Source organism: Aythya ferina, assembly GCF_964211825.1.
Source record: "Aythya ferina genome assembly, chromosome: 3".
NCBI classification, from domain to species: domain Eukaryota; kingdom Metazoa; phylum Chordata; class Aves; order Anseriformes; family Anatidae; genus Aythya; species Aythya ferina.
In genome coordinates this window covers 40,619,466-40,647,183 of record NC_140298.1, presented here as the reverse complement: position 1 = coordinate 40,647,183, position 27,718 = coordinate 40,619,466, and the positions used below count along the sequence as shown (strand labels likewise).

At 36.7% G+C, this 27,718-nt stretch overlaps 1 protein-coding gene across 7 annotated transcripts in view; it reads left to right on the top strand.

Moving 5' to 3' along the window:
* EML4 (EMAP like 4) overlaps positions 1-27,233 on the top strand; it is a 156,591-nt gene extending 129,358 nt beyond the window's left edge. For all 7 annotated transcript variants that reach the window (XM_084512671.1, XM_084512672.1, XM_084512670.1 and 4 more), the window contains 13 exons: positions 1,052-1,147; positions 1,864-1,998; positions 2,235-2,370; positions 4,126-4,277; positions 5,817-5,942; positions 6,061-6,192; positions 6,784-6,851; positions 12,836-12,924; positions 14,177-14,274; positions 18,790-18,877; positions 20,205-20,303; positions 23,777-23,907; positions 24,406-27,233. In XM_084512671.1, coding sequence (XP_084368797.1) covers positions 1,052-1,147; positions 1,864-1,998; positions 2,235-2,370; positions 4,126-4,277; positions 5,817-5,942; positions 6,061-6,192; positions 6,784-6,851; positions 12,836-12,924; positions 14,177-14,274; positions 18,790-18,877; positions 20,205-20,303; positions 23,777-23,907; positions 24,406-24,870 — 1,815 coding nt within the window. In that variant the 3' untranslated portion in view covers positions 24,871-27,233. The remainder of the gene's footprint in view (positions 1-1,051; positions 1,148-1,863; positions 1,999-2,234; positions 2,371-4,125; positions 4,278-5,816; positions 5,943-6,060; positions 6,193-6,783; positions 6,852-12,835; positions 12,925-14,176; positions 14,275-18,789; positions 18,878-20,204; positions 20,304-23,776; positions 23,908-24,405) is intronic.
* The last annotated feature ends 485 nt before the right edge of the window (positions 27,234-27,718 follow it).

Below are 27,718 nucleotides of genomic sequence, written 5' to 3'. Positions count from 1 at the left end.
AGGAATTCTTTTGAATATCATGTTCTAGTTTTTATTAGACTGAAAGTTGAATGTTAAGTATCTAGTAGAACTATGTTTTTAATCACATAATCCCACTAAACTATGCAAGAACTGTCTATATCACCAATACTGTTTCCAATTAAGTGGAAAAAAAAACCCTTGAAAGTATGTTTTCATATTGCTGCTCATAACAGTGTTAGTGTTTGGGAACAGAAATTTCAGCCACCTTTATTTTCATAATTTGTTAGAGAATGCTGGCTGAACTGCAAGAATCAACTTTAAAATAAATAAGGCCTCCTCCAAAACTTTCTACAAATGTCCTTGAAACAACTGGTTTGTGCAAGTATGTGTTGCTGTGAATAAGTATGTTTTTGTTCTAAGAATCTCTGTCAATTCTTTTAATTCTACATAGCTACATTTACTGTTTTGTTGTAGAATTTTTAAAAATAAGACATTTCAGTTATTTAATACAGAGGATATAAATCTTCTTGCTTCTGTAAACATCGTTTTGTTCATAAAGTGTTACCCTCGCTCCAGTTTTACCAACTACATAATGAAACTGCTTGGCACTTAATGTTCTGTGAGGGAAAAAAAAAAAAGAGATGTCCTTTCAAAATGTTACTATTGCAAAGTTGTGTGTATGTGACGGTGACATTTAAGAAAGAAAACCACAAGCAGAACTGTGTGTTCTGGAACCTGGGGAAAAACAAAGTATTTGCTGACTAGAAAAAGGAATAAACACTTATGCTACTAGCATGATAATACAAACGAGCAAGAAAGAAAGAAAGGGGGAAAAAAAAAAAAAAGAAAAAAAAAAAGAGAAAGATTTGGGTATCTTTAAAGCTTTCTTAGAATATTTTTTGAAGCATGATGATACGTGGTGTGATTATACAAAAATATGTTTTACCTCTAAGAAAAAAGGAAATCCCTTAAAAGGGAGTTGCTAAATTTATATTTGTACTTCTGTGTCTTTTAAATATTACTGCCATGCCCCTTGTTTGAACAGGGCTTAATAGTTCTTTTTCAGCACCTCTTATTCTTTTTCCTTTAGGATTCTGGTACTCATTTGTGCGTAATTGATGACTCTAATGAGCATATGCTTACTGTGTGGGATTGGCAGAAGAAATCAAAAGTAGCAGAAATAAAGGTAAATATTACACAAATACCTATTTTAAAATGCAGGTGTTTTCATTACAAAAATATAGTAATTTTGTGAGACACAAACTTGGTTTTACATGGAAACAACTGGGTAATTCTGATGGGTTGTATAAGGGCACAAAAGAAATGTATTCTGAATTTGTATTCTGGAAGGGTTTTGAATACTGGAATACTTCTAATTAGATTTTGCTCTTCCATAAGGACCAGTCCAAATAAAGTAATTCTCTTAACATTTTCCTAATTAAAAAATAAAAAAAATTAAAAAAAAATCCTGGACACTTTAAAGAGCTGAAGTGATGGTTCAGCCTGTAATTGTTTATATTATATATATACACACATACACACTTCTTAGACATTCCTTATTTTCATTTCTGTCTGAATCAAATTCCGCACATTGGTTCTTGGTATATGTACATTTGTAGATTGCAGTCTGAATTTTTTTTTACTGAAGTTTTATTAGCAATAAAAAATTAAAAAAGAAACAAACAAACAAAACACCTTATGAATATGGGAAAAAGCAATACTTAAATGATATGTGCAGTTATTCACACAGTCAATTTATCAGGGAACACTTATGGATTTTTGTATACATGCAACATCCTGTGTAGTTCCTCCTATCTTTGGTCTGAAACTTGTAATTTTACATGAGTTGCTAGTAAAATTAGGATATGAACATCTGAATAAATATTATTTCTGTTATTTCAGACTACAAATGAAGTTGTTCTTGCTGTGGAATTCCATCCAACTGATGCAAATACTATAATAACATGTGGCAAATCTCATATATTTTTTTGGACCTGGAGTGGCAATTCATTATCAAGAAAGCAAGGGATATTTGGGGTAAGAATGTCTTGATATGAGGTCAGTTTTAAAACAGTGGAAGGATCTGTTCATGCTACCTACAAATTTGCGCTGTTGTCACCTTATACTGTTTGAACAAAGAGGTAAACAAACAACAACAACAACAAAAAGATTAAATTCTCTTTGTGTTTTCAGAGTTATATGGGAATGGATATGTTATTATAACTACTTAGAATACAAACAATTATCCCTTCCTTCTGTTTATTTTGTTTCAGAAATATGAAAAACCCAAATTTGTTCAGTGTTTGGCTTTTTTGGGAAATGGTGATGTGCTCACTGGAGACTCAGGTGGGATAATACTTATATGGGGCAAAACTACTGTAGAATCTACTCCAGGAAAAGGACCTAAAGGTAGGATACATTCACAGTTAATTGCAGATTAGACTATCTGTAGAAGACAAACATAAAGAATTGCATTAGAATAGTAATAGGGAAAAAGACTTAGCTGTGCATGTACACTTCTTGTATTAACAACCGGTACTAAATTCCTTCAGGTCTTATGAATTTGGTGACTTAAACACAATCTAGGGTTTATCAGTAATTTATGAGACTGTGCCTGAAGTGAATGAAAACTAGTTTATCTAAATGTTTTGCATTATAAAATTGTGAAGCTAATCAGATTTCCTTTCATCCTGTGATTTGGAAAAGGCTGTGCAGGCTAAATTAACTTCTTAAGACTTAACATTGTACAATGCTTGGTCTCAGAGGAATATGTGTGTGAAGGGAAAATGTAATTTACATCTGTACCAATTATGCAAATAAGAGTATCTAGTTAAGACAGTGTACAAGTCCTGGCTATAAAATATAGTTTAAAAACCATTTTATTTGCACTTTGAGTTAAACTTGGTCTTTATGGCAAAGGTTTTGTAAAAAAGAAAGAAAAACTATTTGTTACCAAATTTATGCAGACTTGGCACAGCTGAGCCCTAAGGTAATTTATAAATTCAAGGATAATTTATTTTACTTGGCAGCTATTTCAAACACTCTGGGTTAAATTGGTATGCCAGGAAAACATTCATGTAAAAAGCAAACATTTAAAGGTAAGTCTGTTTTTGTAGGTAGATTTTTTTCTTTCAAGCTAACTGCAATGGAAAAGTAATTTAACAAATTGTCTGATATTTAATTTTGAGGTTCTTCTTATGCAAAATAACTTTTAACCTGTATAAGACTAAAAGTAAACAAATATAACATTTATTACGTCAGGGTAACAGAATATGAGATCTTTTCATTGGTTCATCACATGAGAATTGGTCACAGTACTTATCTCAAACTTTTTCACAAAGTGAGAGCATGCCAACTTGAACTGACTTGAGCTGTAGGCATAGTCAGCTTAATTAAGTTGGCATTTATTTGGATGGTGTTTAGAGTTTTTCTGTGACTGCTACTTGTATATATGCAAATCTTCAAAGCCTCAGAATCTTGCTTTATTAAAACACGATTTTCTAGAGCAATTCTTTTCAAATACAGACACAATTGGGATGCAAAAGGTTCTCTTTTAACACCTTTTCTCATTCGGTTTTACTCTTTATCATTCTTTCACGTGTTTTCCTCAGAGTAGACTACTGTATTGATAGATGCCAAATGCTGTTTAATTATTTTTAAGCAAGATGACATTGAGTGTCAGATATTAGCATCATGCATCCTGGAACCTTTCCTTTAAATAATTTACTTTTTTCCCCCTTTTTTTTTTATTCCCATGAGACTTCAGACAAGTCTTTGAGTTTCTTTTAACAAAATAACTTTAATTCTTTTCTAATGATTGCTTACTAAATATTTTTCAGACAGTTTTCCTTGTATGTGAAAAAATTGTGTTCCCTTGGATAGCAGAAAATTTGAAGTATTTTGCAAATACATGTTTTAGGGCAGTCAATCTCAAAAAAGTTTCTATTGAAAAAGGGAGGCCTTTTGTTTTATCCCTTTATCTTGTAAGAAAACACTACCACCTTGTGTTTGCAGTACTAATGCAATACTAATAGCCCAACAGTGCAATTGTAATTATTGGTTGTACGCTGCTACTTTATTCTTACGCCAAAATGTATAGCTTCTTGTAAACCTCAGGTGAAAAAGTGAGTAGTGTTCTGTATTATTTTCTTTTCATGCATATAGGTGTATATCAGATAAGCAGACAAATCAAAGCTCATGATGGCAGTGTATTTACCCTCTGTCAGATGAGGAATGGAATGCTGCTAACGGGAGGTGGGAAAGACCGAAAGATCATCCTGTGGGATCATGATTTGAATCCCGAAAGGGAAATTGAGGTAAGAAGGCAAGAGTGACAAAGAAATTGCATTTTCAATGTATGACTAGCAAACCTGAGCCCTCCCCACTCCTTGGAGTATCGGTATTTAGCATCTTCTGTTTTCTGTCTTTTAGTTTATGTCTTTTAAGTGGATGAGGGTGTTTTATAATAAGCGTATCAATTTTCAGCCATGAAATAAGCCCATATGGGGTTTTTCTTTTCTCCTTCCTTAGTTTCTCTTATTCACCCATTTTTTGAGGATTTTCATTAATTTGCTCATGTTTTTCTTAAGCTTGTCTGTCTGGACAAATGCAATGTTATCAGGATTTTATTTTAATATGAAGTTTTTGACATTATATAGAAATATCAGTAGGATATATATGGCTACTCTTCAAAAATTAGTTAGGTTGAGGAACTTCTCTTTATCTTAAAAACAGGTATTTAATGTCGATGTATGTTTCTGATTTGGCTATATGACAGTGATGGGGGTTAACTGGAAAAAAGTATATATTTTGAAAATGAAAATACTTATTTTGTCCTCACAATAAGATGGCCTTTTGAAATAGTATGTTCTTAAAGAGTTTTTCTAGTAGTTGTTTACTCCAATTGTGTCCATTTCTAGAAACATTTAGATCGAACTTAGCACATATGTTAAGAAAAAGAGTTTGTTACTATCTTGAGTCCATTGACCTTTACAAAGCCTGGCTGAGACTAAGTCCATTTTGAGTTACCCTGTACAGCTCTTTGGCTTTAGTAACACGCTATTCATATCAGTCTCTGTTTTCCTTTTTTTAATATGTTATGTTAAACCTAATTTTTTATGTTGAGAAATATTACCAGAGCCCTGGTATATAGCTTTGTGAACAATTATAATGATTTTCTATCCTAAGTGTCTAATATTAAAGTTAGCATGTTTTCTAATGCAAAATCATTTAGAAAAAACAAACAAACGTATGCTGTAAAGTATAGCACTGTATTAGTATTCAAGCATGCAATAAGCAAACTCAATAAAACTTGGAGTCATTGCTGATATAAGGCATATGAACATTTACGTAAGGTTAATCAGGAAGCATTAAGGAAATCAGGAAGCATTTACTGTGGGCTACAAGATCCTTCTTAATTTTCACAATGTGTTTTGAAAAGTAAACAGTAACTATATATATATATATATATATATATATATATATATATATATATATATTATTCCTATCCTTATATGATGATTTGTAAGAATGTGGAGTACATTTATTTGGTGTGTTTTATGCATAAAAGTCCATGGAACTCTTTTGTATTTTTTTCTACTAATACCTATTAAAATGAAATAATTGTGATTGTTGTGATTGTTTTGGAGAGAGGTCCTGTTGTATATGCCTGTACTGAACAAATAAATGAGGTAAGTTTTGGGTCAAGTCCTGATCTATTGTATGTGTGATTAGATTATTCCTTTGTGCTGTGAGAACTGCAGTTCTGGTACTGTTATTGTGCGCTATTTATAGACTTCAAAAATAAGTGCCTATTAAGATACATGATGTGCCTTTATAAACGTTTCTCTTCCTAGGTTCCTGATCAATATGGAACAATCAGAGCTGTAGCAGAAGGAAAAGCAGATCAATTTTTAGTGGGTACTTCACGAAACTTTGTTTTGCGGGGAACATTTAATGATGGTTTCCTAGTAGAGGTACAGGTGAGTACACTGATTTTTTTTGAACGATTACTCGAAATTGTTAGAGCTTCCCTGATGGTGTGCTAATTTGAGACTCTTTGTGTTATTTGTTATTAAATCACATACATGTTCTTTACAGGGTCATACAGATGAACTCTGGGGACTGGCATCGCATCCTTTCAAGGACTTATTTTTAACATGTGCTCAAGATAGGCAAGTTTGTATGTGGAACTCTGTGGACCACACACTGGAATGGACCAGGCTGCTAGATGTATGTCAACCCTTTAACATTAAATATAAAACTGGAAAATAGCAAAAAGCATTAATTATCTGAAGCACCCTTGCCCTATGTCCTTGAGAGAAGCAAAAATCCTGAAACTATGGCATTAAAAAGCCATTCAGAAGCTTTGATAAGCTTAACACAGCTCTTCAGAAGTTGTATATACAATAATCTGATTATCATTGTCCAATGCCATTCTAGCAGTCCAAGTCAGGATAAAACTCCAAGTCATTTGTACTTGTTACAGTTTAGCTTTTTTTCCCAATTACTAAATCTATCTGCAGAGGTTATCATGCAGATGTAAAAGGTATGGCTTCAGAAGTCCTTCCTTATTGTCATTGTTTGTTTGTGAATTCTGTCTTGTACAAGGATATGTGTAGACAGCATATTTTTACACAGAATTTCAGATTTTTACTTATGAGAAGGTCATGTAGTATATCAGTGATAGGTTAAAAAAAAATCTGTGAATTGCAAGTGTGCTAGCTAAGTAGATTTTCTTTTGTCAATTCATGTTAGGCTTTTAGGGTAGCTTTGGTGTGTAGAGTGGGCAGGAAAATAACATGTACATGCCTCCTTATTTAGGAACCAGGGCACTGCGCTGACTTCCATCCCAGCGGAGCAGTGGTTGCAATTGGAACACACTCGGGAAGGTAAGGGAAGGTAACAGTGCATCAGCTGAGTTGTGATGATCAAAAGGAGACATTTTGATACTATGATTCTTTTATATTGAATGCATATATATTTTTTGCTTTATTCTTTTGCATTAAGTTAATTAACATGAAAAGTTGGGGGAGAGGGGCAGATCTTAAAGGGATTAGATGGAGACAGCTCTTTTTTTTTTTTTTTTTGTGTGTGTGTGTGCTGGGAGGGTTTCACGAGCACTCATTTCTGACTTTACTAGGTATCATATATTTTATCGTGTGTGTATAACATCAGTTTATAAGACAGGTACAGTACAGATCTTTCTCCCTTCCAAATCAAATATATACAAACTGTTAAACTGATATGGAGAGGCAAATGAACAGGCTGTAGTATTCTACTTTTGTGTAAGTGAGAGGCTAAAATGGCACATAGCTCAATAGTACTTGATTACAGCAGTTCATGTTCATCCTAAAATCACTGCTGATTTCAAAACTATCAAAACATGAGTCAAGTCCTTTAACTCAGGCTTCTTTCAGTGTTAGAAAAAAAAATTGTCTCAATTCATATCCAAACTCTCTTGGGCTTGGTATCATCTGCCATGAAAGGAGTTCCATGTAATGGATTCTTAGCAAGTATCAACTAAAAGGAAATAAAGACAAAAAGGATATTCATAGCAAAAGGAAGGTTGGAGAAGCTGATAGGAAATTTTTATTCTATTTCTTATTCACATATTGGTAAAATAACACGTAGTACATGTAAGAAAATTGTTTCTTTTTGTGTTAAATGTGCCCCTAGATTTTTTTTATACGTAACAACATGCCTAAAAACCATTTAAGTTTTGGTTTCAAAAACTGCTAAGCATGTACAACACCCTTTAGCTTTCCTGGAAAAAAATAAATGTTAAATTCTTTTCAAGGTGTTTGGTGTTTTTTATCCAAGATGATGATGCAGTCTGCACTAAATACATTACATACGAAATCAAATTAGAAAACCTAGTGTACCCTCACAAGAAAAATCTTGCTGAGCTCTTGTACATTTGATTTCCATGTTGTGCTTTTCAATATTTTCATCTCTTTCTAATTACAGCATTAAACTGAGTAGGTATTTCTACCTTCGTTAAACAGAGCAGCAGATACTGGCATAATAGAAATTGAGACAGGGAAAAAAAAAAAAAGATCAAGCCACATTTCTGGGTAGCTACTAGGCATTTTTGAAATTACATCAAAGCACAACCAAGGCATATTGAGTGGTCAGAGCATGCAGTCTGGTGTTTGCTTTTGACTGAGGTTTTTTTTCCTCTCAGAAGGTTTAACATAACTTTTTTCAATTCAGCAGTTTTCAGTTTAAATTCTTCTTTTAAAAAGAAAAATTACTTCAGGCAACCCACTTACACTGTATTGGATAAGTTTATGTCAATGGCCCGGTGTTTTTTTGTTGTTGTTGTTGTTTTTTTTGTTTTGTTTTGTTTTTGGCAGTGGTGGTGTTTTACCAAGTTCTTAGAACTAAGCAGTTACATTTTTACTGTTCTGTTTTATTGTGTTCTGAAATTGCATGATTCAATTATAGGTTTGAGACATAAACTGAATTGAAGTGGGGTCTGGTAAGTGCACAAGTGGATGAGAAATAGATGGAGTTGTGAATCCAGATAAACAGAACAGTTTTAGATTTACTGACTAACCAAAGGCATCACACAGTGCTTTCTGCGCTAAATAATCCAGTCTAAGGGAGGCATTTCCCAGAGGAATGAGGTTGTATGATAAATTTTGGTTACCTCAGGAGAGAAAAGAATCAGGCCTTTAACAAGTCATTTAATAACTTACTTGATTTATAGCCCCAAGCACATAAAGCAAATGTTAAACAAGTCTAATTTGTTTAGGATTCAATAAACCCAAATCTTGGCTGTGTATGTCATTGCATCTCTAGCGCTGTTTTGCTTCATGCACAGAGGTCAGTGAGGCAGGGATAAGGAATGGGAGCGCTGACAAGGTTAGGTTTGATGACTAAAATTGTGACATTGGAAGAAAACTGATTTTTTTGCCTCTTCCCATTCTTGTCCACAGCTTCATGGTAGTGTGTTTTTATCAGGCTGACACATCATGTTTCTGGATTGGTTTTCACATACTGCTCCCCATGAAGAGTATTTCAGTATCATTTCCCTTCTTTGCGTTGTCTGCAAATGATCTGCTGCAGGTTTTGTTCCCACTTCTTTAAATACCTGCTGCATGTCTGGTCATCGTTTGTCAGTGACTAAGCCTGGTTGGAGAGAACTGATATTTTTTGTGGAACCTGCTGTTTGCTGGAAGAGCAGATCTGAAAAAGCAAAATAGGCTGGCAATTGAAAATTCTTCCAGAAAAATGAGTTTTTCAAAGCATTATATGGATAATTTTACCATGCTGTCAGTGGTATTATTTGCAGGGAAGTAGATCTTCCTGTGACTACTGTAGAATATTTTGAGTACTATTGATATAACTGCTCAAAAGCACAACAGAAGAAAAAGGCTAACAGGATTCTTGCAAAAATACTAATGTTATCAAGAAAACTGAAGGGTGGGAAACAATACTAGTATAAGCCAGAGCCCCAAGGAGGTAAATAAGTCAGTAGAGTTACTCAGATTTAAACCAGTTCAGTATTTGTGGCAGTAAGATGAATCCCAAACATTCCAGGGAGCAGTCCAACCAACAGATGGGTTGGTTTGTTCATGTATACATTCAGCACTCTGCTTTTATACCTTGCAGGTTCAACATTCTTTATTACCTAAAAGTTGTGGAAATTTCAAGTCCTAGTGTAAAAATATATCACTATTTTAGAGTACTGTTTCCCTGGTGATTTTGTCAGACAAATTCTGTATTCACAGATGTAAATTATCAGTAATAAATGTCTGTGTCATGGGTCAGAATTTGCTTTCCAAAAGAGTTGTTTACAGGAATTTTGTTTCTAAATAAATAATTTATTTTTCAGATAAGTTATTTTAAAAAAAGAATAGGAAGACAAGAAACAGATAAACATGGTGAAAGTTCAGTTTTGTTTAATTTAGCTCACAAGTCAAATATGTCATTTTCAATAATAATGGTGAGAAAATCAATACAAATCAGAAAAAGTAAAAGAGCTGCTATTTTTACACTCTTCAACTGCTTATTTTGTCCAGTCTGCAGATCAGGAGTTAGGAGAGTTAGGAGACATCTGCCAGGCTTTGCAGATCCCAGCCAAGTGTGGCATTTCCAGGGTTGGCTGCTGTTTGCATTTTGCATACCTTTCATGCTGGGAGGAAGATTCTCTCCCAAAACAGTCTGAAGGTGGACTGCAACTATGGGAGATAAGGGCACATGTGGAGTATGCCAGTGAATGGCTGTAGCTGCTAGACTGGAGACAGCTTTCATTGAGATGGGTTTTCTTGCTGGCAATTACAAAATTTGCCATAGCTTTGGGAGAGTTTGGGTGATTGAAGGGAGCACGTCTGATTCCAGATGGTGGGGGAACCAAGAAACAGCTGAACTAGATGTGACCAGCATTTCCTTTCCTAAATTAGTATCAAAATTGTCACGGTGCACTGTTTCCACGGTTAGCTAAGACTGTTCTTAGTATCTTTTGTTCAGAATAAACTTTGGAGGAGGACCAGTGTGATGAAATACTTTCTTTTATTGCCCAATGGAATTCAGCAATTTAGGACCCTCAGAAACTCTGTTTTTGATACCATCTCTGTGCTTTCAGTACACTGGATTTTTATTTTTTTTTTGCATGCTTTTACAAGCTTTGGAATTTCATTTTGTGTAAGAAATGTGTTTACTGGAGGATTACTTGGCTCAGGTGACAACTTCAAGAACCCAAAGAGCCAGCATTGAGAGGCATGTCCCTAGTGCAGAGTTATCACTGTCCTCATTGCACAGCATGGCATGGGAAGAGGAGGTACCCGTTCGCTTTGTGGAAGAAGGCAGCTTTTGGTTATTGCTTTGTTCATAATTAGTTTTCTTATCACCAGGCGCCAAAATTACAATGCTCAAAAGAAATAAACAGGCATGATGTTCTCGAGTCTTGACAGATTTGCCATACAGTACCGAAGTTTTCTGGTAGAACAAAAGGTCTTCTATCTCCCTCTCTGCTGTCCATGCACAAAAGGTGTGTTGCCTGCCTGGGCTGAAGCAGTAAGGAGTCTCCATGCTGTATTGGATGCAGGAAAACAAAGTCAGAATGGGGCAGCAGTGCAGTGGCTGCGGACCAGCTTCTAGTGTTACTTGAAAAACAGATGCCGTCAGCTCAGTGATGCCTCCATGTGTGTTCTACACAGTTCTGTTGTTCCATCGGGATATAACTCCAGAGCAGTTTTGCTGTCATGGAGTGATTTTTTTTTTCCCCACTGGCAGCAATCTATATGGCATAGGTACACGTCTCTCTCTTTCTCCATGCCAAACCATTTTCATGTTCATTTTTGTTTTTCAATATCCGCATGGTTATCAGACGGGTATAAGAGAAATAACATTTTACTGGAACACTTGGCAGGGACAAAGGCAGAGGCAGAGTTTAAACTGAATGGCAACTTGCAACTATTAACGCATTCAGATAACCTGCAAAGCTTTAGTGTACAGATTAGAAGAAATCAAAAGTATGCATTTTGGAGTACAGCAGAGAAACACTGAGTGTGGTTTCTGCTGCTGTCCATTGAGAACAGATGATCTGTTTTCCACTGGCTCCATCTGTCTTGCATGTAGATTGCTCAACAGTGAGTGCCAGGTGGGGCTGTTTTTTCATGTGCATGTTATTTAATTTATTTATTTCATGTGTTTCTCTAACCACAAGCTGGGCTTAAGCCACTGGGACCAGGCCACTTTCATATACCAGGCTGCCAGACACTGGGTCAGCACAACCTAGAACCTTATCTCCATCCATAGAAAACACCAATGTGTGCTGCTGCTCCTGGGGGGTTATATCAGCTATATATATTTCTGCTGTATTAGACGGTCCTAGCTTTTGCTATATGTTTGTTCTCTTGAGTTTACTATTAGGTATCTGTGTTAGATGGTGGATGGAATTGGCTGACTCACATCCACAGTCTGAGCTTGCTGTTTGCTGATGGGTACAGAAACCTGGCCATCATGTACTTCAGCAGTGCTGAGATACAAAGTCTGAAGCACAGAAATTAAACTCTGAAGACAGCTGTAATGTATTTAGCCATGTTGACATCTTAGGCTTTTGTGACATACGTGTCACAGTGTATGTTATACACAGCAGAACAGTGGCCTGTTCCCAATAGCTTTATATATACCTTTTTTTTTTTTTTTTTTCTAATTAAATTTCATTGCCTTTGTCTTGGTAATATTTGCTGTATTTTTAGGAGTTAGTTTGCAAAAAGCTCTGGTTCTGCTGATCTTTCCCAGTTTGCTGTCAGTGGCCATTTCAGTGTACAGACCACTAGGCTTTTGTGAGCATCTAGGAGTTTTTCACCTGTGCCTCACAATTAATACTGCAGGGTAAAAGTTATTGCTAAATAATAAATAATACCAAATAGAATAGGTTCTGTGTTTTGAATGAGTATGGAAATGTTTTCCATTCCCTTCTACTTTGTATTTTTGTTTTTTAATTTTGCTTTATAAAAGTCAAAAGATCAGTTTTTAAATCAAAGCCATTCTTCAAAATGGGGAGGATGTAGTAGATTAAAAATTCAGCTATACCTTTAGGGCTTCAAGATGAGAAGGTGCTGTCATGTTAGCTATCTGGTGACACATTTATCATCCAGGAGATACTAAAGTTATTACTACAGTGTTCAAGGGAGAGAAAAAAAAAAAAAACTGCTGCATTTAAAATCTTATATAAATTTTTAACTGCAACTTGTGTTGAAAACCAGAAAAGCATTCTATTAAAAACAGATGTTCACTATGCTACCCTTAAGGGCTAGCGTGAGAAGATGAAGCAAATCAGTGATTATTGCTCTTTTGCTTTCTCTTATTTATTTTTTTTTTTTCCTCATGGAAGTGATACTCACTGGAATTCTCTCTCCAGGTGGTTTGTTTTGGATGCAGAAACGAGGGATCTGGTTTCAATACACACTGATGGCAATGAGCAGCTCTCAGTGATGCGCTACTCAGTAGGTAGGCAGACTTGTACATTCAGAATAATTGCTTGTTTTAGTTTCTGATGAATGAGATGTCTGTTCTGTTAAGCTGTGTTAAACTATTCCCCAGTCACTAGAAGAGACAGAGCTTTGGAAAGACTGCTTTATCAGATACTTAATACCTCAATAATAGCAATAATAATACCTGAATACTTGACAGCAGATTTGGTTTTTCTATGCTAAATCTTGGAGTCTTGTAACTGCAAACATTAGTTTCATTTCCTAGCCTTTTCTTTATGTTGATCAGTGCTGTCATAATAATGCTCTGCTCCCAGAAAAATTAAAAATTCTCAATTAAAATAGTTGGCATGTTAACAGAAAAGAAAAAGCTGTTAATAAGCTGTCTACCCAGATAGTCTGTAAATAGCTTAGCATTTCAGCAATATATTAATAAACTTTGTAGTTAAGTTTTCAAGTTTATTAATACAAGACCATAAAAATAAGTGTAGGTCTGTCTGAAACTCAGAGCTGTTTAAGGACTTGGTGTGGGATTACATGGACACCAAGTCAGTACTGGGTCTCCTCTTCAGAGGTAACATGACAGATCCACAGAGGCTGAATCCTCTCTGTTAAAACTGGGTGGAAGAAGAATCTCGTAAATCTGTTTCTTGTTTGCTTTTGGATAATGTGCAATGTCAGTGAGTAAAATGCTCCTCTGCTGCTGCCACATCTGATAAACACAGCAATTTATTTCAAAGCACCATTGTTCATTGATACTACAGTGACTCAAGGCAACTCTCAACCATGTATTTTTTTGTTTTAAGATGAGATAATACAGGTTAGAAAACCGCTTATAATATTTGAATGATCCACTTGTTCTTTACAGCTTATTTAGTGCAGATTTATATGCAATCTGCCTTCTACCATGCCCCCAAAAATCCTGTAACTCCAGAATAAATATAGTTTTGTAAGTTTTTTGTAATACAGAAATCTCAAGCCTGCTTGCAATCAACAGTTTCCAGAAATCCAGTGCAGTCTGAGGCTTTTTACCATGTCCATTGGGCATTTACTTAAAAAGAGCAGAGGTGAAAGAACTTGCCCAAAAAACTTAGCCACAAAGTAGACAGATACTGACTGAATATAATGTAAACAGTTATGTATCATTAAATACAGCATGTAAGCAATATCTTAAATGAGAACATTGTTTTGGTGATAAATCTGAATTCATTAACATTTGGAAAATAAACATTCTGTTAATTTCTATCTAATATTCTGATCTTCTATTGTAGACGGCACCTTACTTGCAGTTGGATCCCATGACAATTTTATTTACCTCTACATAGTAACAGAAAATGGAAGAAAGTATAGCAGATACGGAAAATGCACTGTAAGTTTTGGAGCAAATATAATCAGCAGTTATTGCATGTTGATGTTATGCATATACTAAGATGTTAAGCAGTGTAACAAAAAGAAAATGTATCTTGTTAGGTTCATATTTTGCCATTTTTAGTTTTGGTTATACCTTTTATGTCTTTTTCAGCATTTGGTTGATTTTAAACTGCAACCTAATGTGTACTATGACTTAGTTGCCAGGTGAACACTTTTGCATTACATATGAATAATTTCTCAGACTATTAACTGTTCTCTGTAATGGAAAATTAACAGTAAGATGCAGAAGTGTCTTGAATCTAGATGCTGAAAAAATCTTTCTGGGAAAATATTACACTTGTTTGCAGATATTTTTGCACTACTGATAAAGTATTCTTTGGACCAACATAGCATTAGATGATGGAATTTTGTTAGAATACACAATTTTGGAGGTTGCAAATATGTACTGTTTTCAACTGCAATTTTTATTACAGCATTTGAAATAATACCAATAAATTTCTGGTCTGGGGTAAATAAGTGTGTTTTGCAAATAGTGAAGTTAATTTTAGAGCTCACATTTACATGATGTTTTCTATTTGCTAAAATGATCTGTTCAAAAAGGACATACATTTTTCATTTTGTTTTTAGTTGTGTAACACCCTGGCCCTAAGTCCAGCTATCTCTCTAGGTTGGTGGGAACATGTACATAATGAACATCTGAACCTCAGAGGGATTTGTAAATGATGTTACAAGAATAGGTTCACATATCAAATGTATTTTTTAAGAATACATCTCCTGCTGAAAACAGTTTTCATGTGTTTATAATCAATTGCATTCCTTTAGTTTTAAAAATAGGAGAACTTGGTTAATTTGAAAGTGGAGGTGAGGGGACCATAAGCCTCATTTGTAATTTGTAATATATTTTTTCTTCTCAATCTTTGATACAAGATTAGCAGCAGAAGTTGTCAGGGAAGAAGTGAACAAGCATTAGGAAGTCCTTTAGTGCCACGTGTGGCACTTTGAGAAATTTCTCATTTGGGGGGCACTTGGTGAGGATACCCCACACTATCCAATGCTACTTGAGCATTGGGCATTCTGGGGACTCCTTGATGGCAGTTGTGGTATGGGGCGAGCCAGGGTGGTGACAACTGCCCAGATCCCAACACAGCATTTCACCCCATTACTTATTTTTTAACCACAAAAGATAAAATCACTCTAATCTTAAAATATGTAATATCTAGCTTGTTATGTACTTTAGGATCCCTGAGTTCTTTGAAGAAGTATGGGATCATGTACTTCTGTATATCCTATGTATTTCATTCAAGAGAGAGCATGTTATAATATTGTAAACTGATGCCTGGATCTCTTGCCCCTGTGTTGCAGGACAGTGTTTCAGAGAACAATTAGTTTGCAGATAATACCACTTTATTAAAGCAGTAAATGTGTGAGTAATAAGTGGTCTCATAATTCTAAAGCAGCTAATAGCTGGGAATATTGATCAACAGCCAATTTTCAGTGCACAGAGGATGGTGAAGCTGTGCTGAATTATACCCTTCTGAAGAGTATTCCTCTTCTTCCTTATCCTTTTCTTTCTCATGCACCCTAAGACATTCTCTAGTATGCAGCCTCTTATCAAGCATCTACATGTCTGTCTGTCCCTCTGCCTTGGCAGTGGAGGGGATTTGTAAAAACTGGGTTGGGAGAAATTTGCATTGATATACTTAGACAGAAGGGTTAATACTTCAAAGCAGATTTCTGTTAACCATTTTTTTTTCATTCTGAATGACAGCATGTAGAAGCCAAAATTAGAAGCCTGCTTTCTGTCAGGGCAGAGCTCCTCTGACCCTTGCAGCCTGCACAGACTGACCGACTGTGCGGCGAGGCTGCTGATCGGGTTTCACCCACCCTCTGCTGCCCGACGGCACGCTGATGGCCCGAAACTGGCTTGATGTGAAACAGGGAGGCACCTAGGCGTGCTTGGAACCTGGAGCTCTCCTGGCCCAGGCCTGGGTGCTGGCGCCGTGCCATCTTGGCGTTCTTCTGTCATCCAGTAGCCTCGCGAGTGACCTCCAAGTAGTATGACTCAGTCCTCCTGCTAGTCAACTTCTGGTTGTTTCTTCCAAGCTGAAAACATTGTTTGAATACTTTCAGAAGGATTTTATCTACTGAACCAACATCAGCTTGTGTATAAGGGCTGTATTCACACTGTTACATTTAAATCCCCTTTCAGTCACAGTGAAGCTTCCTTGGGGCTCCTGGAGAGGCAAGGCCCTGACCCGTGAGCGTGTCTCTGTGGTGAGGGGTGGTGGTGGTTGTGATCAGAAGGAATTTCAGATTAGCTGTAACAACCACTTTGGCTTGTGCAGCTGTTTTTTGAGGGCTCCAGCTATGCAGACAGCAATGTGAAGGTATGGGCTAGGTTATGAACTTCCTACGTGTCAACAGTTCAAGGGTAGCCAGCGCTGGTTCTGTTTGCTTTACATCAGAGATATGTTAGCAAAGAAAAAGCAAGTGCTCAGCATTTACCAAGAGGGCTGAGGGGTGAAAGCCACATGGGCTGCGAATATCTGATAACACGAGGCTTAACCTGAATAAGTCGTGTGCCCATCCCGTAGGCTGTGGCCATTTTGACCCTTGTACCACTTCAGTCTGAAGCAGATAAGCATTAGCAATGAAGGAGAGGGTTTCCATGTGACCAAATACTTTTATTTGCCAGCGATAATGTAATTATGTTCATTGTACATAAAGGTACAGAAATGGAAAGAGTAAAACGTTGTATCAGTGGTGGCTACTGAAGAAGCATTTTCATAGAAAATGGGATTGTCCTTAATAACATGGACAATGTTATGTTCCGACTCATCATTCAGCAATTGCTTGCTGGAAGGGATTTTCCAGCATGGAGCCCCCTGGCCAATTGCTTTGTTCACTCCCCCACCACCCTTAGGAATTTTAACAGCTGCCAAATGTCTGGCAGGATTTAGTAAATGACTGACCAATTCTTTTCCATGTTGGAGTTAGCTTGCAAATTTGAAAGCTTGGAAAACAGGGAGGGGGGGAAGAATCCTAGCCAATAGATCATTTATTTATTTATTTTCAAAATACCAAGTTTGCCTGTTGATATCGTATATCCTACCTGTGACTGCAAAGCACTTATATCAATATGCAGTTCCTCTGCTTGAGAGAGACTGGTTCATAAGTGAATAAATCTTAAAGGCTAGCTTTTCTCCTAAATATTTTTGGAGTATCTCACAGAGGACCAGGAGACAGGGTTGGATGTATTTCCATGTCTAACTCTGGGAGCCGTCAACATCTCCTGCACTTTGCTGTAGAAGAGGCTGGCATGGCAGCTGGACCAGCCTGTGTCCTGTGTGATGCCCGTCACAGCAGGGGCAGGCAGGCAGGCCTCAAGGCCAATAGCCTTGAGGGGAGTGGAGGGACAGTGTCTTCCTAATGCCCACCGAGAAAGGAAGGGAGCTGAACTGGCAGCTGTCAGTCATGGAGATGGCATGTTGTTGCCCAGCAGATTGGCAGGGAAAGGGAAAATGGACAGTCTTGCCTGGAGGAGAGGAGCAGTAAAAAGAAATGGAAGGATGAAAGAGGAGTGAAATGGATGTCCAATTTCTTCACTTCCTATCCATCCCTCTATAAGTAACTAGCTCATTCCTAGCCTTTAGGAACACGCAGCTTCTCTGGAGGCTCCCATTTCTTTATCATTACTGTTGCTACTACCAGCAAAAGAACTAATGCACAGGAAAAGCATGCTATCCAGATGCATTTAGCTTCTTCAGAAACAAAGATGGATATTTAGCACTCCATGTGGCATTGCATAACTATGCAATCAGGCCAAAGTTTTTTGATTATTATATAGGTGACCCTGTGCCTATATGTAGAACTCCTCTTGAAACTGGCATTAACATGCATGCAGCGTAAGACACAGAAGCTCTCAAAAAGCTTATAAAGGTGTTCTTGTAACACTGGACCTTAGTCTTGCAGTTTTACATGGTGGTTATTAATCAATGCATCCTAAGCTTTTAGGATAAGCAAAGAAATAACCAGAATGTGGATGCATTTATTAAAATTGTTTTTAATTTATACAGGAATAAAATGTAGTCCCATGCATCACTTTTCTGGCAGGAGTCAAAAAACGATTCTTTGCAAGTTTACTTGCCCTTCTCTTTTAGCTGCAGTGTATACTTTCTTAATGCAAATACAAATATGAGGTCATCAGTATTTTAACAGTGTACCTTCTCAGAGTAAATCATACTGTGGCCCAAGAGGGACGACAGTGTTTACAAGTGAGGAATCTGCCATGCCATGGGAGAGGCAGGGTGCCCAGCCTGCGTTTGTTTAGCTGTTAGCAAGCATGGCACTGGGTAGTAAGCAGCCTTTAAAGGAGTGTGAGTGAATTGTAGCAGACCAGGGGATGGGTGGGGAGGTGGTTTTTTCCTGTTAACCATCCCATCATTGGATGTAACTGCTGTTGCTGTTTTATTTAAAATATGTTTCACATTGTTGTTACTGCATTCTTCTTTAGGGACATTCCAGCTATATTACACACCTTGATTGGTCCCCAGACAACAAGTATATAATGTCAAACTCAGGAGACTATGAAATACTATACTGTAAGTATGACATCAAATATACTGGAAACAGAAATATGTATTCGTTATCACAATATTTAAAAGAAGGTGTTTGATCGAGACTGTGCAAAATGCTCCCTGACAAAGGAACTAATTTGAACTTTTGTAACCTGATATCTTGATGTTATTCAGAGCTGTGTATTACCTAATGGCAATGCCAAATATAGCTTACTTCTTTACAAGGTCATAAATCAGGTTAACAGCTTAGAATTTACAGAGCAAGTGGCACTACGTTTTGATGTTGGCCCAAGGCTCCATAGATTGAAAATAATATATACAGTTGTCTAATTACTGTCAACAGTACCAGTTATTTGGGGGGAATAAAATCAGCAGGTCTGTGCCACTGTTCTGTTCTGTTGGCTTTTTTTGTGTTTTCCTTTTGTGTGTGTGTGGTTGCTTTTTTTTTTTTTTTTTTTTTTTTTTTAACTTGATCTTGGCTGGTGATGTTGAAAACTGAGCAAAGTAATAATACTACTTCAGTGAGTTAGTGTTGATAGCATTTTCACATTTGTCTTTTTAATATATGAAAAGGTGAATTTAATATATAGTAGTTATGTCACAAATTCAGCTTACATAGTGCGTTTTAAACTACTTTTTATATTCTTTATATGGTTTTAACTAGAACAAAAGGATTGTAGTTCTTTTCCTGTAATAGGCAAGAAGAGCCAGCAGTTTAAATATCTGGCTCCTTAATATGTTCTTTCTGCCTCTCACTGCTTAGGTTTCAAATCTGGATAGTGCAGTATCTGAATGTACCAAAAGAAAGTGTTGGTCAACATAACCGCCTGTACAGGCAAGCAAAGAGCTGTGACCCGTTAGTATCGGGCTAGTTTGTTGAAAGATAGACTTTCTTTTGGGAAACAATCTTTCCTTTCCTAGTTACAGTTGAAAATCTGTCCAAGACTCCTCTGGCAGCAGTTTCTCACTGTTTTAAAAGCAGAGTTTCCTGAATGCTTGATAGAATTTTAGCACATCCGTGGAGCTATACTGAGCATAGACATTCTGCTATTACAGAATTTATTAAGGCATTTTGTACAGTAGGGGACCAAACTGCAGGGAAACGTTTCTTGAGGTACACTGATCTGAAAAGGGAAATGAGAAGTAAATGTGGCTTTTAGATATGAAGCAAAGCTTCAGATGTCTGGGATAAAGGTAATGGTGTATCTTTGTCTCTACATTGAAATTCCAGGTTGGTTTAAAGATCCATTTTGCTACTACCTCCATCAGTTTTAGGATCTTCAAAGACCACATGTATAAATCCAAAGTTACGTGCCGTAACTCATGATTCACTTTTTTTTTTTTTTTACAGGGGACATTCCAAGTGGCTGCAAGCTAATCAGGAATCGTTCTGACTGTAAGGATATAGATTGGACAACATACACTTGTGTGCTGGGCTTTCAAGTGTTTGGTAAGCACAATTTAACCTTCTTTTAAGCCATTCCTTTGCATTGTGTATTTGTGATTTCTTTCTGGCACAGAGGGGATAGCCCAAAGAGATGACCACAATACTTGTCTGTGATACAGAGCAGTGGATGCTCTACAGACAGTGTATAATTGATTTATATTTAATCTTGAAGTGTAGATTTGATTTTTCTGCTATCATTTTAGGCTTCTAGTTTGGGGGACTTCAAACTTAAAAGCTGGTATTTTAAAGTGCTTATATGGCACAGGTACATTGATCTTTGTGTATGTTGATTTGGGATAGAAACAAGATAATGCAAGTATAAGTTATAGGTTGTGACTTAAAATCATGACAGCCCTTTGATAGTTGAATGAATAACACACACTGCTTCTAAAGAGCAAAAATGCTTTGAAGATAAAACAGATTCTTTACCTAGTGGTGCATTTTTAACATGTAAAGAAAAAAAAAAATTATGAAGCTCACAGATCTGATTTCAGTAGTGCAGTTTGAGACTGTGGCCAAGCATTTCAAGCAGCTTTTGCTGATGGTAGCTCTTGCAGCTTTCTGGAGCTGAATACTTTCTGGAGCTTAGTGTTGTTTTGATGAAAATACTGGCCTGAGAACTGTGCACTGGGTTGCATATGTGCTTGTTTTTATTCAGTCTGTCTGTGACATCAAGAGTGAATGGCTGTTTCCTCCTAATGTTCTTGTACATGCAAGCCTAGGCTGATGAAGGCTATCAGTCCACCGTAGTCATTTTTGCGTTTTTTTGCTGTTGTGGAGGTACAACTGAAATAACAGTGTAACACAAACACCTTTTCTAAGTGGAGTATCAGACAATTCAGGCAACAATAAAGTGAAAATCAAAGCTCTGTTCCACGTTAATGTGACCTTTTTCTCTAGAAGGAATGTAAATGCTTTGTAAGGCAAATATACCAAATGTTCCTTCAGGCATAGCCTGGGATCTGATACCATTTTACATTTTATGCAGAGTACTTATATCTACCAGAAATTCAGAGGTACTAGAAGGTAGCTTTGTTGCTACTGAAATTGTACCACTACATTTACTGGTACAAGAGAGAGAATAAGGGGAGCAGCTGAGTCCCAGCACTTTCCCAGAAGCATCCTTCACTCCTGACCTAAGGAGACAAGGTGTGGGAGTGCAGAAAGAATTCAGTTTCACATCTGAGTCATTGACTCACTCTCTTTAATAGCTATTGGCTAAAAACTGCTTGTGACTGGAGCCAGGCTGGAGATGATCAGCTTTCATAATCACCATTTTGAGAAGCCATTTTACTTTTTGTTTTAAAAGAGTAGATAAGTCTGCAAATCCTGTCTGTATTCCTTTCTGGATTAATCTGAACTCTAACCTAACTCTGGATTAAGTTTAATTAGTCTCAAGTTCACTAAAAATCTTCAAAATGCCAATGGAGCTGGGAATGAAGTAGGTTAATGTGACGTTATTTTGGGGAAGAACAGAATATATTTAAACTTCCTAGCCAAGATTCATCGTGCTTTAATTTTATATTGTCTGGTGGTCTGACACCCTTTACAGAATTGTAAAATTATGGATTGGTCCCAGACAAAGACAAGTATTTTCCCATTAAATCAGACAGTGCAGCTAAGTCAAGCTAGCAGATACTTGGTGCCTGAAGGTGAAGTCTGCCTTGACTCTAGGGTGAGCTGGTTCAGCGACCCAACAAAGCCACGGGCTGCTCACTTTAATGTTCAGGAGAGAAGGTTATGTTTATGGGGTTTTGGTTTTCAGGGTTATACATGTATATTCTACTGATTCAGCTCTGTGGCAGTATGTCTGTAAGCACCAGCATTGCACTGTTGTCAGCAGAAGAAAGAGGATGGAAGAGCATGGTGGGGATGAGAACAGCTGCCAGTATTACTGCAGTGGCGTAGTGGTATCATCATTCTGCACCCCTAGCACTTGAAGTCACTTCCTTGTTTACTGCACATTTTCCACACTTTTCTCTGAGCAAATTCTTTTGAGAGGCCCAGCTGAATATCTTGAATATTCGTCTTTTTAATCTCACATTAAAAAGAAGAGGAAATAGCATAGCTTTTTGGCACAGCTGCCAAAGGTGCTAGCTGAAACTTCAGGAAACTAATTTGAAGTTAATTTATTACTCGCGTCTGATGACAGTGTTTTATAGAGGAATGCAGGAGAAAGTAGAATTCATTCATTTTGAACTACTTGAAAATTCTTTAATACATTTTTCAGATCGACTTTATTAGTTCAAGAGTACTAAAATGTTTCTAAACATTTTCCTTAGCATTTTATGTCTTTAGCATTGCTACAAGTGTAATAAACTGCCTTGGATAGTCCAGAGAAAATAAAGTTCTGACTCCATCAGCTGAAGAATGGGGAAAAAACAACAACTTTGAAGTTAAATGTTATTTGCAATTTTGCTTAAAAAGAAGGCGTTTGAAAAAGATAAGGCAGTGCTATGCTGGCAGCTTGTAATTGTAGAAAATATTCATCAGCATGTGTTATGTGTTTTTTATTCTACCAAAGCCAGTGACTATAAGGAGGAAGAAATGTTCATATCTCATGATGGACATCCCTCTCAGTCAATCAGACACATTTTTATTTTTTTTTTTAATTGAGGGGAAATTGAAGGGAAAAATTCCTCATAACTCCCTGATTAATCAGAAAAATTTAGTCTGAGCTATAAAATCTGGCATCTTTGGCATATGTTAGTATCTTATAATACCTTGTTTATCTTTTATTCAGCCTTTCTCACAGATGTGAATCACCAGCTTTGTAATGGGAATCTCTGAGGCTCTGAGGTCTTTATTTTTTGTTAAAACTACAGCCTCCCCCATCCCCAAATTATTCAGGGCTGCTCATCCAAGCAATATTGTTATTCTTTTGTCTAGACATATCAGTCTCTCTCTCTCTCTCTCTCTTTTTTTTTTTTTTTTTTTTTTTTTTTTTTAAGTTAAAGGCATGTTGAATTGTACTTAAGCACTTTCATCTATGTAACTTGTACAGGCTAGGTTTCTGTGTAAAGTATCATCAATCATCTCCTTTGAATCATGCAAATATTAAAAATTGCTCCAGATTTCATACAAACGAACAATACTTCTGCATGATGGCCTTGGCTTGTTCCATGCTTCAACATCAGTCTTGCTTTTAAAATGTTTATGCATCAGTCCAAGTGTTAATTTAACAGCTACCAGTTAAAATAAGCCCTAAGCAAGACTGAGGTTTTCAACAGGAAAAGTTGCAAGCCCAAGAGTATATCCTGACCAAGGCTAAGGGTTTGGGAGGACAGGGATGGAGGAAACAGCATTAGACAGGTAAATTACTGCAACATTTAATTCAACACCTGTTCCATTTTCCAACTTTTTACATTTTGTTATGCTTGTCTGTCGCAGCCTTATACATTTTAATTTTGTTCAAGGATACTTTTAAATAGTGTTTAAATCTACCATCACTAAATATCTGCTCTGTTCTCTCTTAGGAGTTTGGCCTGAGGGATCAGATGGGACAGACATAAATGCCCTTGTCAGATCCCATAACCGAAAAGTGATAGCAGTTGCAGATGACTTTTGTAAGGTCCATCTCTTTCAGTATCCCTGTTCCAAGCCAAAGGTAAGTCTAGACCAGGCTGGTCTATGTGCATGTTTGCGCTGAGGGATGTTTTCCTTGCTAGACACATGTTGCCAGTCCAGTTGTTTTAGAATCCGGCAGCCAAATTTGGAAGTAAAGTACTCAGGACAAAAACATGTTTTTCCCTATTAAGTTAATCTATAGTATATAATATTATATGAAAACATTATATATATATTTATATAATATGTATTATGTGAAAAAATATTTATATGTATACAAAAGTGACGTAACAATAGTCACACTTTCCTTTGCCTGGCCTTAGTGTTAAGTCCTTTACTTTTCACATAAAGATCTAAATCTGTCCCAACTTATAAGCCTTAAGAAGAGAAGAGAAGATGTGTTGTGGGGGGAAGTTGGTACTCCTGTGTGACTAAGGGGCTCTTTTGAAGGGCTGAACAAAGATATTAGTTTTAGATTTCCATATCCTGTGCTCTTCTGCTTAAGATTGTGATTTTTCTTTCCTGCTTATTTCAATAGGCCCCAAGTCACAAATACAGTGCTCACAGTAGTCATGTGACAAACGTCAGCTTTACCCATAGTGATGGTCACTTAATCTCAACTGGAGGGAAAGACATGAGTATTATTCAATGGAAACTCATGGAAAAGGTAACTCTACCACAAAATGACATTGTCGTAGACATCGGTTCAACCAAATTGCCCATCCCTGCCAGTGAAAATGCTGTACAGTCTCCTGCACCTCTCCCACAACCTTTTAGTGAAATGAACCAAAACGAAAGTGTAACTGGCAGCTCTCCAGCTTCCTTGGAGAGCAACTTGGAGCAGTCCGCAGAGGCCAGTGAGGAGCAAAGCGAGGAGCAAAGCGACGGGAGCAGCCTGGATCCTGCTGAGCCGGGCTACGAGGAGCCCTCCAATGAAACGAGCGAGGAGCACAGTGAGGCCACAGTCACTGAAGAGCAGCAAGATAACTCGCCGGTGTCATAATGCTCCCAGCTCAGACCGTTGTTATTTTCCCTTGGTGTGCGTGCTTTCATTACAGGGTGAGGGTTCAAATAAGGAAAAGTAGCTGAGATTGGTGACCACTCCAGCTTTTGAGTTTTGGTGAGATTTTTAGTCTGAGCTTCAGTTCAATATGTGGAACCATCCCAAGGGCCTGGCTTTGATGGTTTGTGTCATGATATGGTCAAAGTTAGTAGTGGACATTATCATAGATCCATTTCAGTACTGAAATTGCTGTTAGGAAGTGGCATGAAACATATACTGGAAAAAAGGTTAGCTCTAAGAATTAGCTGAAATAGACCACCTTACCTATGTGAAAGGGCTTTCTGAAAGAACCGAATGGATGAGAAGCACTGAGCAATTCCAGCTGAGGAGTACCATGCTGCTTTTTCCAGGTGCGAAGACAAACAAAAACCAAAAAGTTCTTGGTAGGGCTGTTTTCCTTTGTTTTTTCTTAATCAGAAAAATAGAGGAAAAACAATGCAATGATGCCACGTGTATGGCAATGCCTTCTTGATCTAACACATATGCAATTTTCTAACACTACTAATTCCTAGAGGAGTCTGGACATGCTCACAGTTGGTCTGCCCTGGGTGCTGCTAGTTCTAAGGCAAATCCTATCAAGGAACAGTGTCAGCTGTTCCATTTTTACAGACTATTTAATAACAGACTAACGAATTATTGGTCTGTTTCACTTTTCATGACCAGAAAGTTGATTTAAACAGTAGGATGTAATTTTCTTCAGAGAATTGCTTGCCTAGAGAGTTTGAAACTTAAGAGAGTCTTTACAGTGACTTTGATGTGAACGGCAGAGAATGCACGGCAAGAACACAGACTTCAGATGGGCTCCAGAGTTAAACTTTAAGCCTTCAAGCAGAACTTGCTCCATCACTAGTAGGATAAATATAAATACAGTTAACTTAAATTATTAAATTGGTGCTTGGGATTAGTGTATTAAGTTGGTATTTTTTTTCTTAATTTTTAGAGGTAACTCTAAAAATCATTAAACTGCAATCTTTTTTTCTTTTTTTTCTTTTTTTTTTTTCTGGCTTTTTTAGCAGTTGTGATATAAGCATACAGTAATTTAGATTATGTGATTTTCTTTTTTTCCCCCCTCCGACTTGCTGATCTATTTTTGTGATTTTTTTTTCTACCCTTACTCCCACCACAACCTCTCCCTGGGTTGCTCTAAGCCATGCAGCTCTCATGTGGCTATACCTGGCCAGTTACGGGATATCTTGGCATTTGGAAAGTAATTTTTTTTACAAAGTTTGTCAGATAGCTACAGTTTTTTTCTTAAGTGCATACGTTTTCTACTTTAAAAAGATATAGATTTACTGACAGATATCCATTTCCTATGTACTTGTTTATATTTTGATTACATAGAATTTTCTTTTTTAACTTGCTGCATTGTGCTGGTATTTTAGTTTTTAGTTAGAATATCATGTTTAGATACTTTGGATGAGTTCATAAGTCTTAATTGTGCAAGCGTTTACGTGATTGTGCCATTCCAAAGTGCATCAAAACTGTCATTCCCTTACTAGTATCTTCTCAGGAGAAATGCTACAGATCAGGTATTTAGTCATCATTTGGAAAGATAAAAACAAATGGACTCCCAAAGGACATTTAGAACATTTATATATAAAATATATAAATATATATATACACGCATATATATATATATATAAATATCCTCTTGTTTACAACAGTTCAAGAAAACCTCAAAGTAGTTCCCTCCGGATGGAGGGAGATATGGATTCCAAGCAACCCATCTGTTTAAACTGTGCTCTGTACATAGTGTTTTACTGGAGAGCTCTTGTATGCCTGACTTGCGAATTTGCCAAATAGCAGCAGTGGAAGATAAAGATCAACTCATCAAAGTGTATGGTTCCAAATGAGGAATATGCTGTAGGTTTAGAAAATAATCCTAGTAAAGGAAAAAGGATTTTAGAGCTAATGAGGCATGGAGCTCTCTGTCATTTTTATGAACTCCACATAAGCAACACATTTCATTTGGAACATCTGTCACCTGGGGTTGCCATGTAAAGTGAGAGTTATATAGTTGTGATATTCTTGTGTTTGTAGTTCAGAAGACTCTACTAATATGCAAAAAGCCTTACAGCTTTCAATTGCTGGCAACTACTGTTTAACAAATAATTAAATCTGTGATAATGGATGGAAATGGGTGGGATTATGTAACTGTAGATGTTTTAGAAAAATAATTGTGAATGAATTTTGATTAAGAGTGTTTCATGTGAAGATGTTTGAGCCATTTCTATCTATCATGCATTCCTGTCTCAAGGCAGAACATTTTGAAGATTAAAAAAATAATAAAATAATCAAAATAAGATAGTGCAGTGTTTTGTTTTGTTTTCTGTATTATCCTGGCTTCTTCTGTATGCAAATTGCATGTCGTCATCATGTATGTATTCAATGTCTGGGTCTATGATGTTAGAAAACAAAGAAAAGAACCTTGTCTAACTTGTGCTTTCTTGATAGGCTCCTGGACTTCATTAAAAAAAAAAAAATAATAATTCATTCAGCAACATGAATAAGGCTGACACTCCTAAATATTGTTCTTGCTTACTTTACAAAAGTTATCTGACATTTCCATTTTCCACTGTTGGTTAATAGCCTACACTACACTACCCTTCTGCAACTAATTGATGGTCATCATGGGATTACAAATAAGTATTTGTCATGTGCATTGCAATCTACCTTCCTGGGTTCTACTTGCTTCTTTAAGTCATGTGAAAAGTACAAACATATTTTGGAAATAAAATGGATACAATATGCTTTAGTTTCTTAACATACTCCTTGTGAAAGATTCTTA